This window comes from Salvelinus fontinalis, chromosome 12, assembly GCF_029448725.1.
Source record: "Salvelinus fontinalis isolate EN_2023a chromosome 12, ASM2944872v1, whole genome shotgun sequence".
In the NCBI taxonomy this organism is placed as follows: Eukaryota; Metazoa; Chordata; class Actinopteri; order Salmoniformes; family Salmonidae; genus Salvelinus; species Salvelinus fontinalis.
The window spans coordinates 3761119-3782650 of NC_074676.1; the positions used below are offsets into that span (position 1 = coordinate 3761119).

The 21532-nt window shown below is 40.7% G+C and overlaps 1 protein-coding gene across 10 annotated transcripts in view; it reads right to left on the minus strand.

Moving 5' to 3' along the window:
• Positions 1-9234: 9234 nt before the first annotated feature.
• The window catches only part of LOC129866652 (CUGBP Elav-like family member 2), a 76461-nt gene continuing 64163 nt past the window's right edge, over positions 9235-21532 (minus strand). For 4 of the 10 annotated variants that reach the window (XM_055939423.1, XM_055939429.1, XM_055939431.1 and 1 more), the window contains exons 8-14: positions 21035-21098; positions 20452-20577; positions 19935-20093; positions 19340-19516; positions 18978-18995; positions 18347-18490; positions 9235-16707 (exon numbers count right to left, since the gene is read on the minus strand). In XM_055939423.1, coding sequence (XP_055795398.1) covers positions 16580-16707; positions 18347-18490; positions 18978-18995; positions 19340-19516; positions 19935-20093; positions 20452-20577; positions 21035-21098 — 816 coding nt within the window. In that variant the 3' untranslated portion in view covers positions 9235-16579. The remainder of the gene's footprint in view (positions 16708-18346; positions 18491-18977; positions 18996-19339; positions 19517-19934; positions 20094-20451; positions 20578-21034; positions 21099-21532) is intronic. The other 6 variants (XR_008761513.1, XM_055939425.1, XM_055939424.1 and 3 more) reach the window with 6 other exon arrangements.

Sequence of the window (21532 nt, forward strand, 5' to 3'; positions counted from 1 at the left end):
CTTAATCAATATGCCTATTCTGTTCCAAAACGTGTCTTGAACGGAAGCTTAAGGAGGGAAACGGGGAGGGAACTATCTGAATGTGTCCAATAGGAGCTCTCGTTTTCATTGCAAAACGAAACTGTTTGGACTGATGATTAGGCCCACAGTAAAGTATATAAACTGTTGCATGGTCGTGCAGCAAACGGATGGCATTATCTATCCAAAGTACACGAAGGGAGTTCGATTAGAATGGACTGGGATAAAACCGGTCTATTGCCATGTTCAAGTGATAATCGGAACTACGAAACTGACATTTCCGACTTGCTATCTGGTTGTGATTATACACGTCCCGCGTTACCAGTTAGCATGTCGGACATTTCAATTACCTAGTTCTGACTAGCACAAGAACGTGGCATATGGCCCGGCACGTCACCGGGCAAGAGCCTGGCTCAAATCGAGCATATTGTTAGGATTTGTGTTTAATGCACTATAACCCAATGCTATATCACATGTGATTGAATATTAGCAACTGTTGGCCTGGGTGTCTGTGTGTGTGTGCTGGAAGTAACAGTTAGCCCCATAGATGTGTGTGTGTGCTGGGAAGCTGTGGTTAGCCTTGAGCAGAACAGTGTGCTTTTGTATACAGGTGCAAATAACTCAGACAATGTTGCAGAGCTGTCTGACCTCAGTCTCTGGGGTGAGGGAGCGTAATCTACACAGCAAAAGCGCCGGGACACCAAAGAGCGCAAAGAGGCTAGGACTAGCCTGAGCGCCGGCGATAGGCTGGGTGAGTCTAAACCACGCCCAGTCTCTACTCTGTGACAGGCCGGCTCGGAAGCAGGAACTATCTCTGTCAGAGTATATTATAATATCTTTGTCAGAAACAAGTCAGTTCTCCGTCTTATCCTGCGTGGTGATACATTGAACCCGTATATATGAAAATTGCATTTGCCATTTATTACTTAGTTAATAAAAAATACATAGCATACAATTGGTGACTCATCGTCATACTTATCCTTATACCAGATTGAATTGACGCAACCCTAACAATATGCCAACAAAACAGTGTGATGAATCCTTCAGAAACCCAAAGCATGTATTTTCTATAAACTATAATATAATAATATATTATGTTACAATGTTCAAAGTAGTTTTCATTGGGAAGGCAGATAAAGTGATAGGCTATATGCGTTTTTATAATAATTTTAAAAAGCAAACACTTTTACATGTGAAAACACTTAAATCCTAAATTCATTAGGCTACTCCACGTGCTTGACGTGCTTGGTTTCTGCCATTTATGCAACTTTCACGTGCTAGTCGGAACTTGTGAACTCTGCCATTTCCAACTAGCATGCCACGTGAACACGACATTCACCGTCGGCTTTGACTGGGGTAGGCGTCAGCATGCTACCCAAACGAGTGTGCTGCATACTCAAAAGACCTTCGCTTGAAAAACGAAAAAAAAGCGGCAATTTTACAAGCTAAACTAAGATAACTCAAGAAATCTGTCAATGATTTTGACGTTTTTGCCGAGGATATATTAGTCACGCAATTTTAAATCTAAGATGTTTGGTGCATTGGCTTTCTCAATTAAAAATGTGCATGAAAACGAGTTATCTCGTTTAATGACAACAAATACTTGATTTAAGAATCCCTACTGTTGACCAATCACCGACGAAAGGGCGTAGACTTCGGCTACTTACTTGCCTCGAGAAAAAATGTCGTGTGCCCAAATGGGCAAAAAAAACAACTAACGAAGTACAAAACGAACAATAACGTCCCAAAATGTCGACATATGAAGGACCTCTTTCACTGTGACCTGCTGCTAACTGTCAGGCAGTGAGGAAAGATGTTGAGAAGTAAGCGAATGAGAAGAAAAATACAACTCTTTACCAGTTGTAGGAAGGTTATTTAGATTGACATTATGGAGACGCCTATTTCCAAACTTTTTTCATAAACCATATCAATACGCTGGAACTGATGCACATCAAGAAAAAGCAATGGAAAACAACTATGAGCGCACTGGAGCGTACACAATTGTCATACTTAAGTAAAAGTAAAGACACCTTAATAGAAAATGATTCAAGTAAAAGTGAAAGTCACCCAGTAAAATATTACTTCAGTAAAAGTATTTGGTTTTAAATATACTTAACTAACTTAAGTACTGTTGGGTGCCAGTGTAAGAGTAGTAACTTTACGTCGTCCCCTCGCCCCGACACGGGCGCGAACCAGGGACCCTCTGCACATATCAACAGTCACCCATGAAGCGTCGTTACCCATCGCTCCACAAAAGCCGCGGCCCTTGCAGAGCAAGGGGAAACCCTACTTAAGTCTCAGAGCAAGTGACGTAACTGATTGAAATGCTACTAGCGCGCACCCGCTAACTAGCTAGCCATTTCACATCCGTTACACTCACCCCCCTTTCGACCTCCTCCTTTTCCGCAGCAACCAGTGATCCGGGTCAACAGCATCAATGTAACAGTTGTAACTTTACGTCATCCCCTCGCCCCGACACGGGCGCGAACCAGGGACCCTCTGCACACATCAACAACAGTCAACCACGAAGCTTCGTTGCCCATCGCTCCACAAAAGCCGCGGCCCTTGCAGAGCAAGGGGAAACCCTACTTAAGTCTCAGAGCAAGTGACGTAACTGATTGAAATGCTACTAGCGCGCACCCGCTAACTAGCTAGCCATTTCACATCCGTTACACCAGGGAAAATGTATGGAGTAAAAAGTGCATTATTTTCTATAGGAATGTAGTGAAGTAAAGGTTGTCGAAAAAATAAATAGTAAAGTAAGGTACAGATACCCAAAAAAACTACTTAAGTAGTACTTTAAAGTATTTTTACTTAAATACTTTACCCCACTGTATGTATATATATTATTAATATTTAATTCAGTGATTGAAATTATAACCCCATCCTCAGTAGCCTATTCCAGCAGGCTATTGGGAAACAGAAGCACTTCTTAAATTAGCCTGTTAATTTGAACTAAGCAAGCTGCTAAATCGTTCAGTTTACATCTTGCCGACATATTTTCTAGGCTACTGTAGACTATCTGAAATTAAATGAAAGCCTATCAGGGGCTATAGGCTACCTGCCTTTATATAAGCAAGCTATGGCAAAATGTAATTCGAATCAGAAACCCAGATTTGAGTTTGTAGCCTATGGTTATTGAAATGATAAATCAATCTCGCAAATGGGACATTTATAACGGTTTGTAGTCTTAACATCTGGCACATAATAACAGCACAATTGCCAGAAAATAGCCTAACATTCGTTTTTTTATGTTCATCCAAGTGTTTTTTGCGCAGAGATTTCGAGATCCATCACTCAAACTCTCCTGTCGGATGTATCTAAGGTTATGAATATGCACACAGGGGATTTATTTACAGTCAAACCTGGTTCGAGCCCTGAATGCTGATTGGCTGAAATCCGTGGTAAATCAAACCATGTACCACAGGTATGACAAAACGTGACTTTTTGCTGTTCTACCTACGTTGGTAACCAGTTTATAATAGCAATAAGGCACAGGGGGTATGGTATATGGCCAATATACCACGTGTAAAGGCTGTTCTAACGCTCGACGCAACGCGAAATGCCTGGATACAGCCGTTAGTCGTGGTATGTTGGCCATATACCACAAACCCCCTGGGTGCCTTATTGCTATTATAAACTGGTTAGTTAAATTAATCATAGTTAAATTGACATCCATTGAAGAAAAATGATCTGGTGAGTTTAATAAGGGCGAATAATCTTTTCTCTAGCCACATATTCAAATTCCTTTATTACACCATGTCATAGCTTGCAATAATTATTATTTTGAGGAAACCCAAATTTAGCTTCTAACGTCATTACAAGTTACTATGATATCCCTTATTACTTGGCTTTATAAGGTTATGGAAAAATGGTTTATTGTATAGATATGACCAGTGGACATTTTAGCATGTAAATCTTGATGGGGGAAAAAAATGTAATAGTGGGATGCATGCCAGCAAAGCCACTACACAATGCAACACTAAACAATACATGAATTGCACTATAACAGTGACAAGCGGTGCCCACAAACTGTTAGGGCCTACTTAAAGCTGTCCCAACAGCAGTCCCAACATCTTACCACTGCTACACCTGGCTATCAGCGGAGCCTTGTCTGGCAGCGAAACAGTTCATTCAGCCTTAAAAAACATAGCTAATATGTCTGACTTGCTTAAACAAATGTGGTTTCTAATGACAATTGAGATGTGGCATAAGGGGACGACAAGTGGATAAGAGGCAATCCGTAATTTTGATTAAGACATTAATGAGCGAGCTAGGATAGACGTAGTCAATATAACTATTTGTTTAGCACTTTTGAAATGTACATCGACAGAATTCAGAACATGGGCCGTTCTTACAGTGTTCTCCCTGTACACCAAGTCAGAACCGTAGGATAAATAAAGGGGGCATATAAGCAGACAATAAAATCTCTTACAATATTAGATGATTACATTTCTCAAAAACAGGTTATAGGCTACATGTGCACCACTAAGTCAGAACTGTAGGCGAAGTTAAGAGGGGTAAATAGATCAAATTATTAGGGTGAGGCACATAGGCTACTAACATCTTACTACACAACATACACTTAGTATTACTTTCTTAGCTACAGTATACTGTACATATCTGTCACGCCCTGGCTATAGAGAGGCTTTTTATTCTCTATTTTGGTTAGGCCAGGGTGTGACTAGGGTGGGCAGTCTATGTTCTTTTTTCTATGTTGTTGTGTTTCTATGTGTTTGTCCTGGTGTGGTTCCCAATCAGAGGCAGCTGTCTATCGTTGTCTCTGATTGGGAGCCATACTTAGGTACCCTGTTCTAACCAGTGTTTGTGGGTAGTTGTTTTTTGTTTCGTATTCTGTACCAGAGAGAACTGTTTCGGTTATTCTTTTTGTCATTTTCGTGTTTAGTGTTCGGTTATTAAATTAAATATGAACACGCACTACGCTGCACCTTGGTCCTCATCGTCTTCTCTTGAATGCCGTGACAATATCTCCCTGGCATATTACATAATTTATGCAGCAGCATACAATACACTTTTGGACTCACCTTATTGTGCTGTGCTCACTTGAACAGGAAGGTGGCGCTGCGGTCCTTCGTGGGCAAATTCTGTCATCAAAGTCTGGCATTCAATGGATTTATGGTGCTTCAAAACAAATGGGAGCTCTGAAAAAAACAAGATTGAATCATGACGATGTCATTGATCTTCAGGTTGAAGCTCTAGAAAGAGGCCGGATTTACAATTCTGAGTTGGAGTATTTTCACAGTCGGAGCTCATTTATTCCCAACTTCCCAGTTGTCTTGAACTCACTAAAGTCAAGTTTTCGCTGGTTTCGAGTTAACAGTTGTTTTGAGCACGGCACAAATCATGCTTCATTGACAGCATGGTCAATGTTGAATGTTTATCATTTTAAATTTGGAAAAGAGCCACTTAATCCCAGATTTGGCACCACACAGCCACTCCACTGAATAGCAGGCTAGTGATTGCTTTGCAATGCTTGCAGTTAGCCGCTGATTCCTTCCAAACCACTAATTGTAGAATTTGCGATTTCCAACTCGTTTTGTAATGTTTATGTCCAATGGCCGATGAGCACCGATACGTTTTATCTATAATTTCTCTTCATTATTTCTCTTCATATGACAAGGATTAAAAAGGATTTGCCAGTAGATTGTCAACTTGATTCATGATGACTTCTAGCTAAGATTTTGAAAGTATGACGTTGACATGGTCAGTCCAATCAAAGCTACTGTACATATAACGTGATTTGACGTAATTTTATCTGTGGCCAATGACCTTGAGCCTTCTTGGATGGGTACTTCTAATGTAACTCTATGGCAGGACCCAAGGGGATAGAATTTTCTATATCTACCCTTAGACTTGGCGGTGACCCAGGGTCCCCATGAGGGACAGAACACTGACCCAATCACGGCGCAACACTTCGCATTTTCTGCTGGCTTGCCCCACCACCACAGAAAGCACGGAGCTAGGCTGAAACAGCTTGATTTTGGAGCTGCCTTACTCAAGAAAACAAAAAAGAGACCATGTTTGTATGCAGCTTTATTAACTCAATGATATATATATTTTTTTTTACATTGTTTGCAAACATGTATTAATGCCAAAATAACATGCAAAAAATGTGAGTCTCAAAACAGTGGCGACTCGTCACCCCCCCCTGAATGACGGGTCGCCACTGGATTTGACAACTCCTCTCTTGCTGTGAAAAGCAAATTGGGTTAGTTTTCAGGCCTTTTGTGTTGGTTTTGAGTGATCATTGGGCTATAATTTTTCTTAACCTGGCAACCCTGTATACCCGTCTAATTCCCCCAGATTTAGGGTGACCACATGGCCCGGATTGTGCGGGACGGTAAAGCATTTTGGCGCTTTGTCCCTCAACCTAACAACTATGTCCCGCATTTTATCAATAAATTAAAACACAACTAATTTGGAAAAAAGGTTTATTTGTTCGGTATTTCAGTCATACTTCCTACTCATTTGATGAGAATTGACATTCCAACCTATATTTTGCAGTCACGTTGCATTTATGACAATATATTATATAAGTGATGTTAAGAATTTCTCCAATCATTGTTGAGATCAAGAAACGTAGGCAGGTCAAGAAACGTAGGCCAATGTCATACCAATCACACTTGTCAAATCCTTTTAGGGTCAATTCCAGCTAAACTTGGAGAGGACAGTTAACTACCAGTAATTTCAAAACGTGTACGTCTAATGAAGAGCTCTCCATAACATTCTCTAGACCAACCAGAAATGTTTCATTGGCCACATATTCCCAGATTTTCAAAAAACAGCCACACAAGTGGTCTCTCATTTCTAGATCCCCAAATTTTGTGAGAGGCATAAAAAGAGTAGGTTAAGTGTGCTTCAAAATTCATGTGTTGGCTACACTATACTTAGAATGTCCCTCAAAATCTTCCCATTGTCCGGTGGTGTAAAGTACTTAAATAAAATACTTTAAAGTACTACTTAAGTAGTTTTTGGGGGTATCTGTACTTCACTATTTATATTTTTGTTAATTTTAACTGTTACTTCACTACATTCCTAAAGAAAATAATGTACATCTTACTCCATACATTTTCGCTGACACCCAAAAGTACAGGAAAATTTTTTTGACAGGAAAATTGTCCAATTCACACTTATCAAGAGAATATCCCTGGTCATCCCTACGTCTCTGATCTGACTCACTAAACACAAATGCTTCGTTTGTAAATGATGTCAGTGTTGGAGCATGCCCCTGGCTATCCATCAATAAAAACAAACAAGAAAATGTTGCCGTCTGGTTTGCTTAATATAAGGAATTTTAAATGATTTATACTTTTACGTTTACTTTTAATACTTACATATATTTAAAACCAAATACTTTTAGACTTTTACTCAAGTAGTATTTTACTTGGTGACTTTCACTTGAGTCATATCTTTACTGTTACTCAAGTATGACAATTGAGAGCTTTTTACACCACCGCCGTTGTCCCGCATTTGGGTATTTTAAATGTGGGACCCTACCCAGAGGCTGCCCAGTTTCAAAAGGAATGCAATCAACGCTAACCAGGTTCACCAGGGGTATAGGCCCGTCATGCACGTCTTCTAACCCCCCTGCCCCCCCCCCCCCCCCGCCATTTTGCCCAAGGCCACTTTCACAAGCAGTCACGGACATGCGCGTAGACGCAAGCACATATTGCAGTAAAAGGACCACAGTAGAAACACAGATATTTGGCCAGCAATGCCCTTTTTATGATTGAAATGTATGTTTAAAATGTATTGGTTATACATTTAAAATTACTCAGATTTGAGGTAGTTTCAGTTTCGCATGTGATGCTCTGTTCTAAAAGCCCGACGATGATTACCGACCCACCCCCTCAAAAATGCACTATATAACGCATTGATAATCAAGTAATTAGAAACGCTACTTTTTATATTTATGACAAACAATGAGTGTCTGGGTTTTCTACGCGATAACAGATCAACTGCTCCTCTTATTCAGTAGCATGTCGTTATGATTCTTGCATCAATTAATACTGTAGCGACCCGCACAGACAGCTGTGTGTTATGTGTTAGGCTAGTAGGTGGTTGTGTTCGCGGGGTCCGACATGTCAATCAACCTGCTATCTGCCAATCACGGGAATGCCTGGAATGTTCTGATGCCGGGCATCCTGGCGGTTGGTGGAGTGGCGTGGAGGGGGGTTGGGCAGGGGGATGGAGCATTGGAAGTTAAGACCAGGTTTTGCCTTTGTTCTCTCTCTTACGTCTGGGCTTCACAAGAGAAGGTCACGATTGGCTTGTGGGTTATCTTTCATTTATTTGGCGTGGGCTACGGCCAAACAGTAGCCTGTGTAAAGTTGGTTTAATAAACCGTCCATTCGTAAACTCAATCTTCTGTCTGGACAGTTGTTCTTTTATGATCTAGTCAGGTCATTACAATACTGTATATGAAATGTAGTTACACTAGTGAGCACTAGATGGTGCCACTGCAGCTTATTTTGCCTCAGTCTTTCTAAGCAAAGTCCAATGATGTATGAACACAACCTTTTTCAATCGTGTGGGTACTTCAGCTGTTCCTGGCCATCAGTAGTACTTACACTGATGTTCTTGCAGTTCAGTTGTTCGTAAACATCTTGACGCCAAGAAATTTGGTGGCATCCTCAGAACCGGTCCCAAATCTGAACCCGTAGTGTTAGAATGCAATGTTCCTTTTCAGACAGAGTACTTACTCTACCGGTGGTGCTTCATTTGATCAAAATCAGAACACAAAAAGAATCACACACTCACAACCTGCAAAACACTAATGTGTTTACAGGCTTCTGCCTATTAGACAATTAATATTAATTAGACAATTCATCACCCTCCTCTCCCCTGTAACTATTCCCCAGGTCGTTGCTGCAAATGAGAACGTGTTCTCAGTCAATTTACCTGGTAAAATAACGGTAAAATAAAAAATACTAGTAAACCTTTCATCCATAAACTACAGCAGTTTCTTTTATTACAACCCCCAAATCCATGGTATGCAATTAGGCTGCTGTATATTAGAAAATCAATATCCCAATAACCTCAAATTATATCAGCTATTGATTGCTTGAAAGAAAATAAATAAGCAAAGAGAACGACAATGGAGAGAAACAAGTTAGGGAGACAGACACGGGGGAGTTTGTAAATGTCTTCACAACACTGGACAGGTACTGGGACTACACAACAGACAAAGACACATTCAATATTAGGGGGAAATGGTTTAATTTTGGAGACAGAGGCAAAGAAACACCACACATGAACAAACATTTACCAAATAAAACATCGACTTGGCTTTCCAACTACACACCACTCATTCTATGGTAAAAACAGACAAATCTAACGACACAGGTAAAAAAGCAAAAAGCCCAGAACTAAAACAACAAATAATTAACTTTCTATTAAACTAATACATTTATTTATCCATCCACACAAGTTGCCTATAATCAATCCGGATGGTAATTTAGAATAACCATGTGGACAGAGCACAATACTACTAACATGAAACTTACCACAATTTTAGAGGACCCCCCCCCCACCCCAAAAAAAGAGAATAACAAAGTGAGGAACATGTAGAGAGCAAGTTAATGAAATCAAAATGAAGGTTATTTTAAGAAATAAAACATAACTACCAAAACTGTTCTCATTGACGACCACCAAGAAGCCTAACTCATGACCCACATTCAAGGCGAGGCCTTATAGAGAGGCCAGACATTTTTTTCCAATATAGATTTTTTTCTTTAATTATTTCCAATATAAAAAAGCTTCACTGGTACAAAATACATATGAACAACCAGTATTGTAGAAATTGGAACGAGCCTGTTTTTGTCATTTTGTTATTTTCAAATCCCACCCAAGTTTTAAAAAAGTTTGTTAATTAAAACAGAAAATCACTACTGTAATAATGCTTTACAGATCAGATAACATCAAGATGCACCGCGACTTTGGTTTTTCTCAAGACAACACAAACATCTATCAACTCATTTATGTGGAGAAGAACATGAACAAAGAATTCATATCAATGATTAAATCAGACAATAAAAATGGTACAGAACGAGGACAGATAGATTGTTGACCAAGACAATATCTAAGAGACGCAAAGCTACCACATACTTCGTCAAATAGCACTTCAGAGTATGAGAGAGCAGTGAGCAGTGACAGAAATACTGAGACTATATCCAATATGGCACCCTATTCCCTATGGGCCCTGGTCAAAAGTAGTGCACTATGAAGGGAGTAGGGGGACATTTGGAACGCATTCCAAAAATGGTGGTTGTGACGGAAGCCCCCGAAGTGAGTCTAAAGTTCCTATAACCTGACCCATGTGTGATTTATATTGTGCTTATATTTCAACATTTTCAGTAACACTTCTTTTTACAATAGTTTTAGAACTAACTACCTGTTATAATCAATTCAATATTAACTAACATTAGTTATCAGTTTGTTGTAGCCTACATACTCAAAAAATTTTTTTTTGAAAACTGTCATAAAGACAAATCAATGTGTATAATATGGCACACTTCCCAGGTTTTGGTTGATGCAAAAAATGATATTTCTATTATAATCAATAAATCAATATACAACCACTACCATTTTGCCCAATAACAAGCATTCATAATATACATCGTCTGTGACCGTACCGTAAAGTACTCAACTCTGTCACTCAACAACAAGGGGATTTGTCTTCAAAAGTTTAGGGTTATTTCTTGTATAATAATTCAAAAAAATGACTTGCCAATGTGTTAAAATTCACACATCACATTAGAACCAATAACTTGACACAAAGTGGGGACAAAACAGAGGGTGATTTAGCCTTAATGACACACTGGTATCAATATAATAACAAGCATGCCAAAATAAAAAATAAAACAGAGTTACCTAACTTCAGCAATCTGTAATAACAACCAAGGCCTTATAGTATCTGTGTAGGCAGTTTCTAGACATATAATATGGCACTTTGATTATTGTATTGCATTTGGATATAAAAACACACTGCAAAAAGCACATGCTCCATCATATTGAACACAAAATATTTTTTTATTAGTAGTACCTTGGTAGTTCTGGGAAGTGCCACCAACCCATGCTTCAAAGACAAAAAGATTAGCAAAAACATTTCCCCTAATAACTGACATAAACCACTCCCATTCAACAAACAAAACTCCAAACTCCTCGCAACAAGTGCTGCTAGAACTCCCAAGCTAAAACTGGTGCCATCTGTGGTGATTTAAAAAAATTAATTAAAGTGTTTAAAATGGCAACAATTGTGCATTTTGTGTCTTGTTAATCCCAAATCTGTTGCGAAAGACACCTTACGCAGTGCTTGCATCTTCCACACAGAGCTGAATCTCAAACACAAAGGACCCTGAGTTGACAACCCTTGTTTAGAACCATGTGGGTCGTAGTCATTAGGGCACACCGTAGCAAAACGTTTTGCAACGGAAAATGAAAACAAGCAAATCTTATTGGGCAAGTTCAGATAGTCTCCCATGCTTGATTCTGTTTTATGCCTAGTGAATACGACCCCGGTACACCTTTTTCTTTTTGGGGAACCTTTCTTTGGGGGGCTGGATGTAAATGATTTGAGCTGACCCATCAGCTTCGCAGTTCAACTGACAGAAAGTAGGCTAGTCCATTATCACCCCTATAAAAGACACACTTCTGTTTGGAGTAGTAAACTTTAAGCTGAAACATGGAATGCTTTTGTAAACCAACACTGTTTTGGTGGGGGTGAGTTGAGCAGTGTTAACACATAGATACTGTGCGTAAGTTGTGAATAGAAAATAGCTTTTTTTAAATGTGTGATAAACTAATATCTTATCACCAACAAAGAAATTCAGTGTGTGTGAGTGACCAAATCAAAATTAACGCTCACGTTCAGGGGCTCCGAGTGTTTTTACTGTCACAAAACAAAGTGTGTGTGTGAAAATGGGCACCGTCACATATTGTAAGAACTTAAAATACTGTGTGTGTGAGTTTGTGTGAGTTTGACACATGGGCACTTTAAACAAAAAAGCATTGTCTGTCTTCTGTGTTAAGAGACATTATCTTTCAATACGAGGCATCTACACTAAACAAAAACTGAAACATCCATTTATCAAATAAATTCTCATCAAGAAGAAATTCACCAAAAATTCTCAAGTACTTTAAGTAAGAATTTAATACTAAGTTTTAATCGTTCTCTTTTTTTAAAGTAGGAAAAAACAAAAACAAATTCAGTCTATATACTCCAAGATGACAATGACAATCTATTAACTGATGTGTCCAATAAAAGCTAATAATCCATAAAGGAATTCTGACAATACAGTGACTTCAGAAAGTATTCACACCCCTTGACTTATTCCACATTTTGTTTTGTTACAGCTTGAATTTCAAAAATGGATTAAATATAGATTTTCTTGGTCCATGGCCTACCCACAATACCCTATAATGTAAAGTGGAATAACGATATTCGAAATAGACAAATATATTTAAAAAAAATCTAAATCTGAGTATTCAACCTTTTGTTATGGCAAGCATAAATAAGTTCATAAAATAAGTTGCATGGACTCACTCAGTGTGCAAAAGTGTTTAACATGAATTTTGAATGACTCTCTCTGTATCCCACACATACAATTATCTGTAAGGTCCCTCAACTGAGCAGTGAAGTACAAACACAGATTCAGCACAAAAACCAGGGAGATTTTCCAATGCCTCGCAAAGGGCACCTATTGATAGATGGGGCAAAAAAAACAGACATTGAATATCCCTTTGAGCATGGTGAAGTTAATTACACATTGTATGGTATATCAATACACCCAGACACCACAACTCAGTTGCCGGAGAGGAAGGAAACCGCTCAGGGATTTCCCCATGAGGCCAATGGTGACTTTAAAACAGTTAAAGTTTAATGGTTGTGATAGGAGAAAACTGTAGTTACGCAACAATACTAACCTACTAATTGATAGAGTGAAAAGGAAGCCTGTACAGAAAAATAATATTCCAAAACATGCATAATGTTTGCAACAAGGCACTAAATTAATACTGGGGGGAAAAAATGGCAAAGCAATTCACTTTACAAAGTAAATCGTTCAGGACTGAGGAGATTTTCAGGATAAAAAAAATAGACAGAATGGAGCTAAACACAGGCTAAATCCTAGAGGATAACCTGGTTCAATGTTCAGTCTGCTTTCCACCAGACACTAGCCGATGAATTTACCTTTCAACCTCACACACAAGGCCAAATCTACACTGGAGTTGCTTACCAAGAAGACAGTGAATGTTTCGGAGTGGCCGGGTTAAAGTTTTGACTTAAATCTACTTGAAAATCTATGGTAAGACCTGAAAATGGTTGTCTCGCAGTGATCGACAACCAATTTGACAGAGCTTGAAGAATTTTTACAAGAACAAATGGTCAAAGGGTCAAATTTGCATGCCTCAGTTAGGCTGGCACCTAGCCGAACTCGGCTAGCCTAGTTAAAATGACCTTCACTTGAAAAACGAGAAAGAAGCGGAAATAGTACGGTTGGTCCATTTTGAGACGCCGTAGCCAGTATACATTTCCTCAGTAAGAATTAATCTAAGTTAATGACAGATTTCTTGAGTTAAGATTGATCTTAGTCGGGCAATTTAACATCTAAGTTGTTTCGTGCAGTATTTTTCAATTAAAACATTTGCATGAAAACGAGTCGTCTCTTGTTGAATGACAAAGACTTTATTAAAGAATCCCTACTGTTGACCAATCACCCAAAAAAATCATCACAGGAGTCCAAACGAAGAAAAACGTCACAAAATGTCATCATAATATATTCAAACTCCACCGAACTGTTTCAGCTGGGAAGCATGCGGACACCTTTACCCAGAAAGACTCACAGCTGTAATCGCTGCCAAAGGTACTTCTACAAAGTATTGAATCGGGTGTGAATACTTATTTAAATTATATATTTTTGTATTTCATTTGTGCCAAAATTTCTGAAACCATATTTTCACAGTCACTTTATGGGACATTGTGTGTAGATGAGCGCGGGAAAAAATCTAGTCATCCATTGTGAATTCAGACTAACAAAATGTGGAATAAGTCAAGGGGTTTGAATACTTTCTGAAGGCACTGTACATGTAAGTAAGTAGGAATTACATCACCACTCGTAATGACATTTATTTTTCGAAAGGTTGTGTTGATCGAGCAAACAGTTTTTTTTTAATCCTCTTGAAAAACTTGAAACACTTAGACCCTAGCAGATGACATTACAACATAATCTACAAAATAACCCCAAAGTTAACCTAAACTTCTATAGATTCAATGGTATAAAATATAGGTAATCTAAGTGTGCATTTAAACCACAGATTGTCTATTTGTGAATCAGTTCTAAAAAGTTCATTTAGGTAGTCAAAGCAAATCTACCTTTTAATTGTGCCGTAAATTGTTTTTTTGAATAAAGCTAAATAGGTAAATAAACTGTTATATTTTCATTAATGAAAACCAAGTCACCAACAGCCTTAGCGAGAAAATTGAAAATCTTTACAATGCCTTCTTGAATATTAAATGTGAAAAACCATAACAACGCAATGAGGGGCATTCTGGTTGATAACCAGACTTGTTTTCAAAATTGTTTTCCTAGTCGAGTGGTCTTAGTGTGCAGCCGAAATGGCACCCTATTCCCTACATAGTGCACTACACTTTTGACTAGAGCCCTGGCGGCGAATACAAATCGGTGCACTAAATAGGGAATGGGGTGTCATTTCAGACACAGCCTTATAGTATGTTGTTTCAGAAGCCAGCATATTGCTAATGGCACAAAGTAGCACCGTGCTGTGCTAGTCCCTGTATTAAAACTTTCACGTGAACTTTAGACCGAGAGAAGAGGTTAAAAGAAACAACATAAAAACAAGCAAATTACAAAAATAAAAAATAAAGAATAAACTATCCCACAGGCTTTTAAAACAATGTTTTTTTCTGCATTTGCTAAAGAGAGTATCTTAAATGAAATAAGCGCAGGTAAGATTTCACATTGATTTTGCTTGTCCTCCCTCCCTTCCCTCCCATTACATTTATACAGAAAAACTAGAGAAAAATGAAGTTACATGCGAAAGAAATTGGACTTATCCAAAATGGCAGCCTATTCCCTATATAGTGCAGCACCTAAGCACTGATCAAAAAGGCTTTGGTCAGAAGTAGTGCACTATACAGGGTGCCATTTTGGATACAACCAATCAGGTTGAGCTATGGTCAAATTTCATATGTCAAAGGTCAGTGGGGGGGGGGGGGGGTCAGGTAGCCTATTGGTCAGGCGAGCTTTAGCGAGACATCAGAGACAACAATGGCGGGAGGATGATGAGGAGTAGCCGGGAGGAAGAGGAGGAGTTTTGGGTTGGCTTTCAACACCATGAGGACATGCTAGGCTAACGATGAGCAAACAGGCATGGAGATTTTTTCTAAAAAAGGGAAGAAAAAACACGAAAGGAGAGAGGTAGAGAGAGCGAGAGAGAGAGAGAGAGACAGACAGAGACAGAGAGGGAGAAAGAAGTTAGCCACAGCACAATAACCTTTCAACCATGAGGCACCAACAACAATGACAAACAATGCCAATCACCACATATAACATAATGACAATTGGGGATGTTTCCCCACACGCACAAAACAATACAGTTTGATACAGGAAATGACATCATCAGATTAAGAAATGACATCACTAGACGTATGTTAGACAGTCAGACATGCACATACACTTGGCACTCAAAGTGATCCATCTCTAACCAGTCAGTCCCTTCAGGAGAGACATGGATGGATGGAATGATTGGAAGAAGTTAATTATGAAAAGAAGTGAGCAGAGGTAGCCCCAGCAGCTTGACAACGCTTGGTTTTATGAAAGAAAAAGAATGAGAGATGGAAGCAGAGAGAAAAAGCGAAAGAACTTCACATATTAAGAGATCAATGCAGCAGACTGAAGCCCAAGAGCTCTGATAGTCTGACAGGATGAGGTGTGTGTGTCTGACCCTTAGTCAACCCGTCTATTTTAAACCTAGTAAGTAGATATAATGAAATGGTACAGAAATAATCAAATCTGGTGTTCCCTCTTTGATATCACAACACAAAATACCCTTTTGAACACTGGCTCTAGTGATCGCTATAAATAATCATATAAATTAACACACTTTATACCACTCTTAAAAATTACACGATGAAACTGTAAAAGGAATGGATGCAGTAATAATCGACATGTAAAGAACGTAACCGTTTCAAGATAATAAGACCCCAGTGGACCCCAGTGGAGTGAGTCTGAATGACACCCACGATAGTAGTACGGCGCCCCTGGAGCCAATTAGGGTTAAGTGCCTTACTCAAGGGCACATCGGCAGATTTGTGACATTGTCCGCTTGGGTATTCGAACCAGCGACCTTTCGGTTACTGGCCCAACGCTCTAACCTCTAGGCTACCTGCCACCCTATTAATTAAGTCTCTGCTGTGGTGATCAGATGGCCTTGGCTTTAGTCGTGGGTTGGGTAGACTTAGACTTACCCTTGTAATGCTAACATAGAGCCTGGGGGGAAAAGGCCCCTGCCCTGGGTAAGATCAGTAGGGTTTGCTGTCGTTCTTAGAGCGCTTCAGCTGCACCTTGAGCCTCTTCATGCCGATCTGGAAGCCGTTCATGGCCTGGATGGCGGCCTGTGCCGACACCGGATTGTCGTAGCTGACAAACCCTGAAGAATGGAGGAAGGAAATTAGGGCTAGTGACATACCAAACTCAAACCAATGAGGCAAAAAAAAAAAAAAGTCTTCAGAGATTTCCATGACATACCAGGGGGCTGTGATCATTGAGTTAGACAGATAACAGTCCTAAATAACCTGAATCTTTTCCAGAAATATAGACTTAAAATCAGAATGGTATAATTGGTTTGACAACCAACAATGCATATTTAATAAAGAAAATCAAGCGATATGACTTTATCAAAATGTACAGTGCATTCAGAAAGTATTCAGACCCCTTTGCCTTTTCCACATTTTGTTAAGCTAAAGCCTTATTCTAAAATGGAATAAATACTATTTTTTCCTCATCAATCTACACACAATACCCCATAATAACAAAGCGGAAAACAGGTTTAGAAATGTGTGCAAATGTATATAAAAAAAAACTTATTTACATAAGTATTCAGACCCTTTGCTATGAGACTCGAAATTGAGCTCCGATGCATCCTGTTTCCATTGATCTTCCTTGAGATGTTTCTACCAAGCCATGAGGTCGAAATAATTGTCGGTAGAGCTCCGAGACAGGATTGTGTCGAAGCACAGATTTGGCGAAGGGTACCCAAAAACATTCTGCAGCATTGAATGTCTCCAAGAACACAGTGGCCTCTATCATTCTTAAATGGAACAAGATTAGAACCACCAAGACTCTTCCAAGAGTTGGCTGCCCGGCCAAACTGAGCAATCAGGGGAGAAGGGCCTTGGTCAGGGAGGTGACCAAGAACCCGATGGTCCCTCTGACAGAGCTCCCAGAGGTCCTCTGTGGGGATGGGATAACCTTCCAGAAGGACAACCATCTCTGCAGCACTCCACCAATCAGGCCTTTATGGTAGAGTGGCCAGACTGAAGCCACAACTCAGTAAAAGGCACATGACAGTCCGCTTGGAGTTTGCCAAAAGGCACCTAAAGACTCTGACCATGAGAAACAAGATTCTCTTGTCTGATGAAACCAAGATGGATCTCTCCTGCTCTAGAGTGCTCAGGACCTCAGACTGTGGCAAGGTTCACCTTCCAACAGGACAAAGACCCTAAGCACACAGCCAAGTCAACACAGGAGTGGCTCCGGGACTCTGAATGTCCTTGAGTGGCACAGACAGAGCCCGATCTAACATCTCTGGAGAGACCTGAAAATAGCTGTGCAGGGACACTCCCGATCCAACCTGACAGAGCTTGAGAGGATCTGCAGAGAAGAATGGGAGAAACTCCCCAAATACAGGTGTGCCAAGCTTGTAGCATCATACCCAGGAAGACTCGAGGCTGTAATCACTGCCAAACGTTCTTCAACAAAGTACTGAGTAAAAGTTCTGAATACTTACGTAAATGTAATTTCAGTTTTTTATTTTTTATAAATGAGCAAAAATGTCTAAAACCAGTTTTGCTTTGTCATTATGAGATATTGTGTGTAGATTGATGAGGGAAAAAAACGATTTTAATACATTTTAGAATAAGGCTGTAACGTAACAAAATGTGGAAAAAGTCAAGGGGTCTGAATACTTTCCAAATGCACTGTAGCTGGTTAATGATCCTGCTTTCTACCCCAGCGGCCATTGAGCCAGTTATTTCTCATGTTTGGCGGCAGCAGACTAGACTACATACCGAAGCACTTGCTCAGATTGGTCTGTTTGTCGATGAAGACTTTGGCAGAGACGACACTTCCAAAAGGCATGAACATCTGAAGGACATCCTGGTCCCCAAACTCCTGAGGCAGGTGGTAAATGAACAGGTTGGCTCCCTCAGGACCTGAGAGAGCAAGAGGGGAGAGGATCGCAAGGGAGGAGAGAGAGGGGTGGAGAGGAGAAGAGGAGAAAAGGAGAGATAGAGAGGAGACAGAGAGACAGATCAAGAGACAGAATCATGTGACATGATGCACAGCTGTGGCCATGAGACTGACCTGGGTTCAAAATTGTATTTGAAATCTTTCCAATACTCAAATCTGTGCTTGATTGAGCTCGCCTAGAACCAATGGAATAGTCCCAAGAGCACCAAAGCCTGCCAATCTGGCACTCGAGGGCCCTGGAGTGAAGTTCCCCTTAGGTGCAGATCTCGGATCAGCTTCTCCCCTCCCCCAATCCTAACCACTGCAAAACTGACCCAAGACCAGCTTCCAGGCCGGGGCAACTCACCTTATTCCCACTAGTGGCAGGCTCAAGCAAATGCTCAAAGTATTTGAAAGAAAACCAATACTACCCGACCCCATGTTGTGGTTCGTGTGTGGACTGAGACTCACCCTCCCTCTGGCTCCCGGCTGAAGGAGCAATGAATGAGAGGAGAGGACGGAGTTTTAGATTTGTTTTTTGAGAAAGAGAGATACTGGTACTAAGTAAACATGTGACACTGTGCCCTATGGTTAGTCAATTCTTTTCTTTCAATGTCATACATCTTTTACTTGCAAAGCCCATTTGGGCTTACAAGAAACTAGTTGAGACACACATAAAAACATTTTTATTTACATTACATTTTGGTAATTTAGCAGACGTACAGTCAATGCATTCCACTTAAGGTAGCTAGGTTAGGCAACTATATATCACAATCAATGTAAGTTAACAAGACAACATTTGCAGCCTAACTGGTGTGTGGACTGAGACTCACCCTCCTTCTGGCTCCCGCCGGCTGCTCCCTGCAGTAGGGACTGGCTGTAGAGGGAAGGCAGGGCGGAGGCCGTGTACTGCTGCATCCCTGAGTAGGCCTGAGTCAGTGCGTCCATGGAACTCGCCGCCGAGCCGTTCGCCATCGAGGCCCCCAGTCCTCCGTTCATAGCCGCCATTCCTAACACAGTAGACGTAAAGATATCGTGTATTTTGACAATTCAAAAATACAGACTACATCCATGCAACTGGATTACAACAGCCAGAAGAAAAGGCCTCGACACCTTAAGTTCTCTCTACCATACAGACTGGCATACATTTGAGATTAAAAATGACACTAGTCTAGTCCTATACTAAATAGCTATTTCAATGGATATTCTCCTAAGCATGCTTTTTAGTCCAAACCAGGCAATGTGTCCGTAAAACCAGCCCTTACTCCAACATTTGACAATCATGAACTACCATACAGGTAAAGAAGCCTGAACATCAACGGAACACAGCGGCTTCATCAACAGAATTAAGGTGTGATTTGAAAGACCGAACAACAAAAAAAGTTGAAGAAAAGGTAGTAAAGTCATTGTTATTAGTGTAGTACTCACGGTTGGAGTACTCACCGCTGACACCCCCAGTGAGGGCGTTGAGGTTGTTGAGACCCATGGAGGCCCCCGTCAGGCCCCCGCCGAGGCCCTGGGTCAGGCCCAGAGAGGCCAGGGTGTTCATGGCTGCACCGGCGCTGGAGCCTGCCGTCTGGCCTGCTGCTGGGGAGGAGAGGGGTCAGAGGTTACCATTAGGTGTTGTTTAAGCCTAGCAAAGATGTGGTATAGTAGAGTAGATAGAGCAGGCCAAGCAACTGAATAAGAAGCAGGTGCACTCGTAGGTGGTTTTTTTGGGACACAGAATCTTAATCCTGGACTAAAAAGCAAGTTCAATGGGGAATCTCCATCAAAAAGTTTAGTCCAGTACTATGTTTAATCTGTGTCGTAAAATTAAGCGCCGCAGATTTTTTTTGTGAGCAGTACATTTTTTTATAGAGCGAAAAATGAAGGGAGAAACTAACATTGGCCTCAGACTGCTAGATTACCTGAACTATAGAGAGAGAAACTGGGCTATAGTTACCTGAGTTGTAGAGATTACCTAGAGCTCCGTTGGCTGACAGGGCGTTGGAGCCGCCGCCTGAGTTCTGGGCTGCAGAGGCAGCAGCAGCTAACGTGGCCAGGTTCTGCAGCTGCAGCTGGTTCACACCTGGAAGAGGTGAGTGAGAGAGAGGTCGTTTGATTTCAACTTTATTTATTCAGGCCTGTCAACTAAGAACAGATGCTTATTTGCCAAGATGGGGAAATGGAGCTGCGTTAGCTTTTCATCCGCATACAGAAAGAAATGTCACAAACAAGAAGACTTCATAGCATTGACATATAACAGGAAAAGAAGTGGCCCTGGCACACCGCCTTGAGGCACTGCCTCGGTTCTTGATTTTCACCCCTATAAGTTTGTCCCCCGCAGACTTGTGTCTCCTAGAATAGCTACCCTGATTAATGTTCCAATCTTATTCAACGGTAATGTGATTTTAGTGGTTGTGAAACTACGTGGGAGTAAAGCGTCGTGACAGAAGGTTGTTTACACCAACAGTTGTATGTTTATCAGAGTGGGTTGGAGTTGTGGAGGACGGGGACAGGGACAGGGAAAAAAATGAGTGACTCACCTCCTAGCCTCTGCATGCCACCAAAATTACTCTGGTTACCGGTAGATGTCGCCTGTTGGAGCAACTGTAAAAGAAAGAGAGTTCTAAAACAGAGTAAAGGAGACTTGTGCTCTCTCCCAAACATTTATGTATTTTCCGGGATTCCTCTGTCCTCGCCTTCTTTTTCAAAACTCATTGAAGGTCCGCGGGACCTTCTCAAATGCGGTTTGAGAAAAAGGAGAGGAACTTCTCCTCCAATGTAGAGGCAGAGGGGAGGTGACGAGGACCCGAGGAAAACTAATTGAGAAAGAGTATGACCTCTCAGAATGTCATGCTTTCCCAACAATGTTAAACATGCATGTAGCCTATATTTATGAACATGCATGTCAACGGCTTCAACTTACTGCCAGGTACTGTGCTGAGGCCTCCCAGCCCTGCCAGGTTACTGTGGCGTACTATGGTGTATTAAGGTGTACTTACTGCCAAGTACTGTGGGGTGAGGCCTCCCAGCCCTGCCAG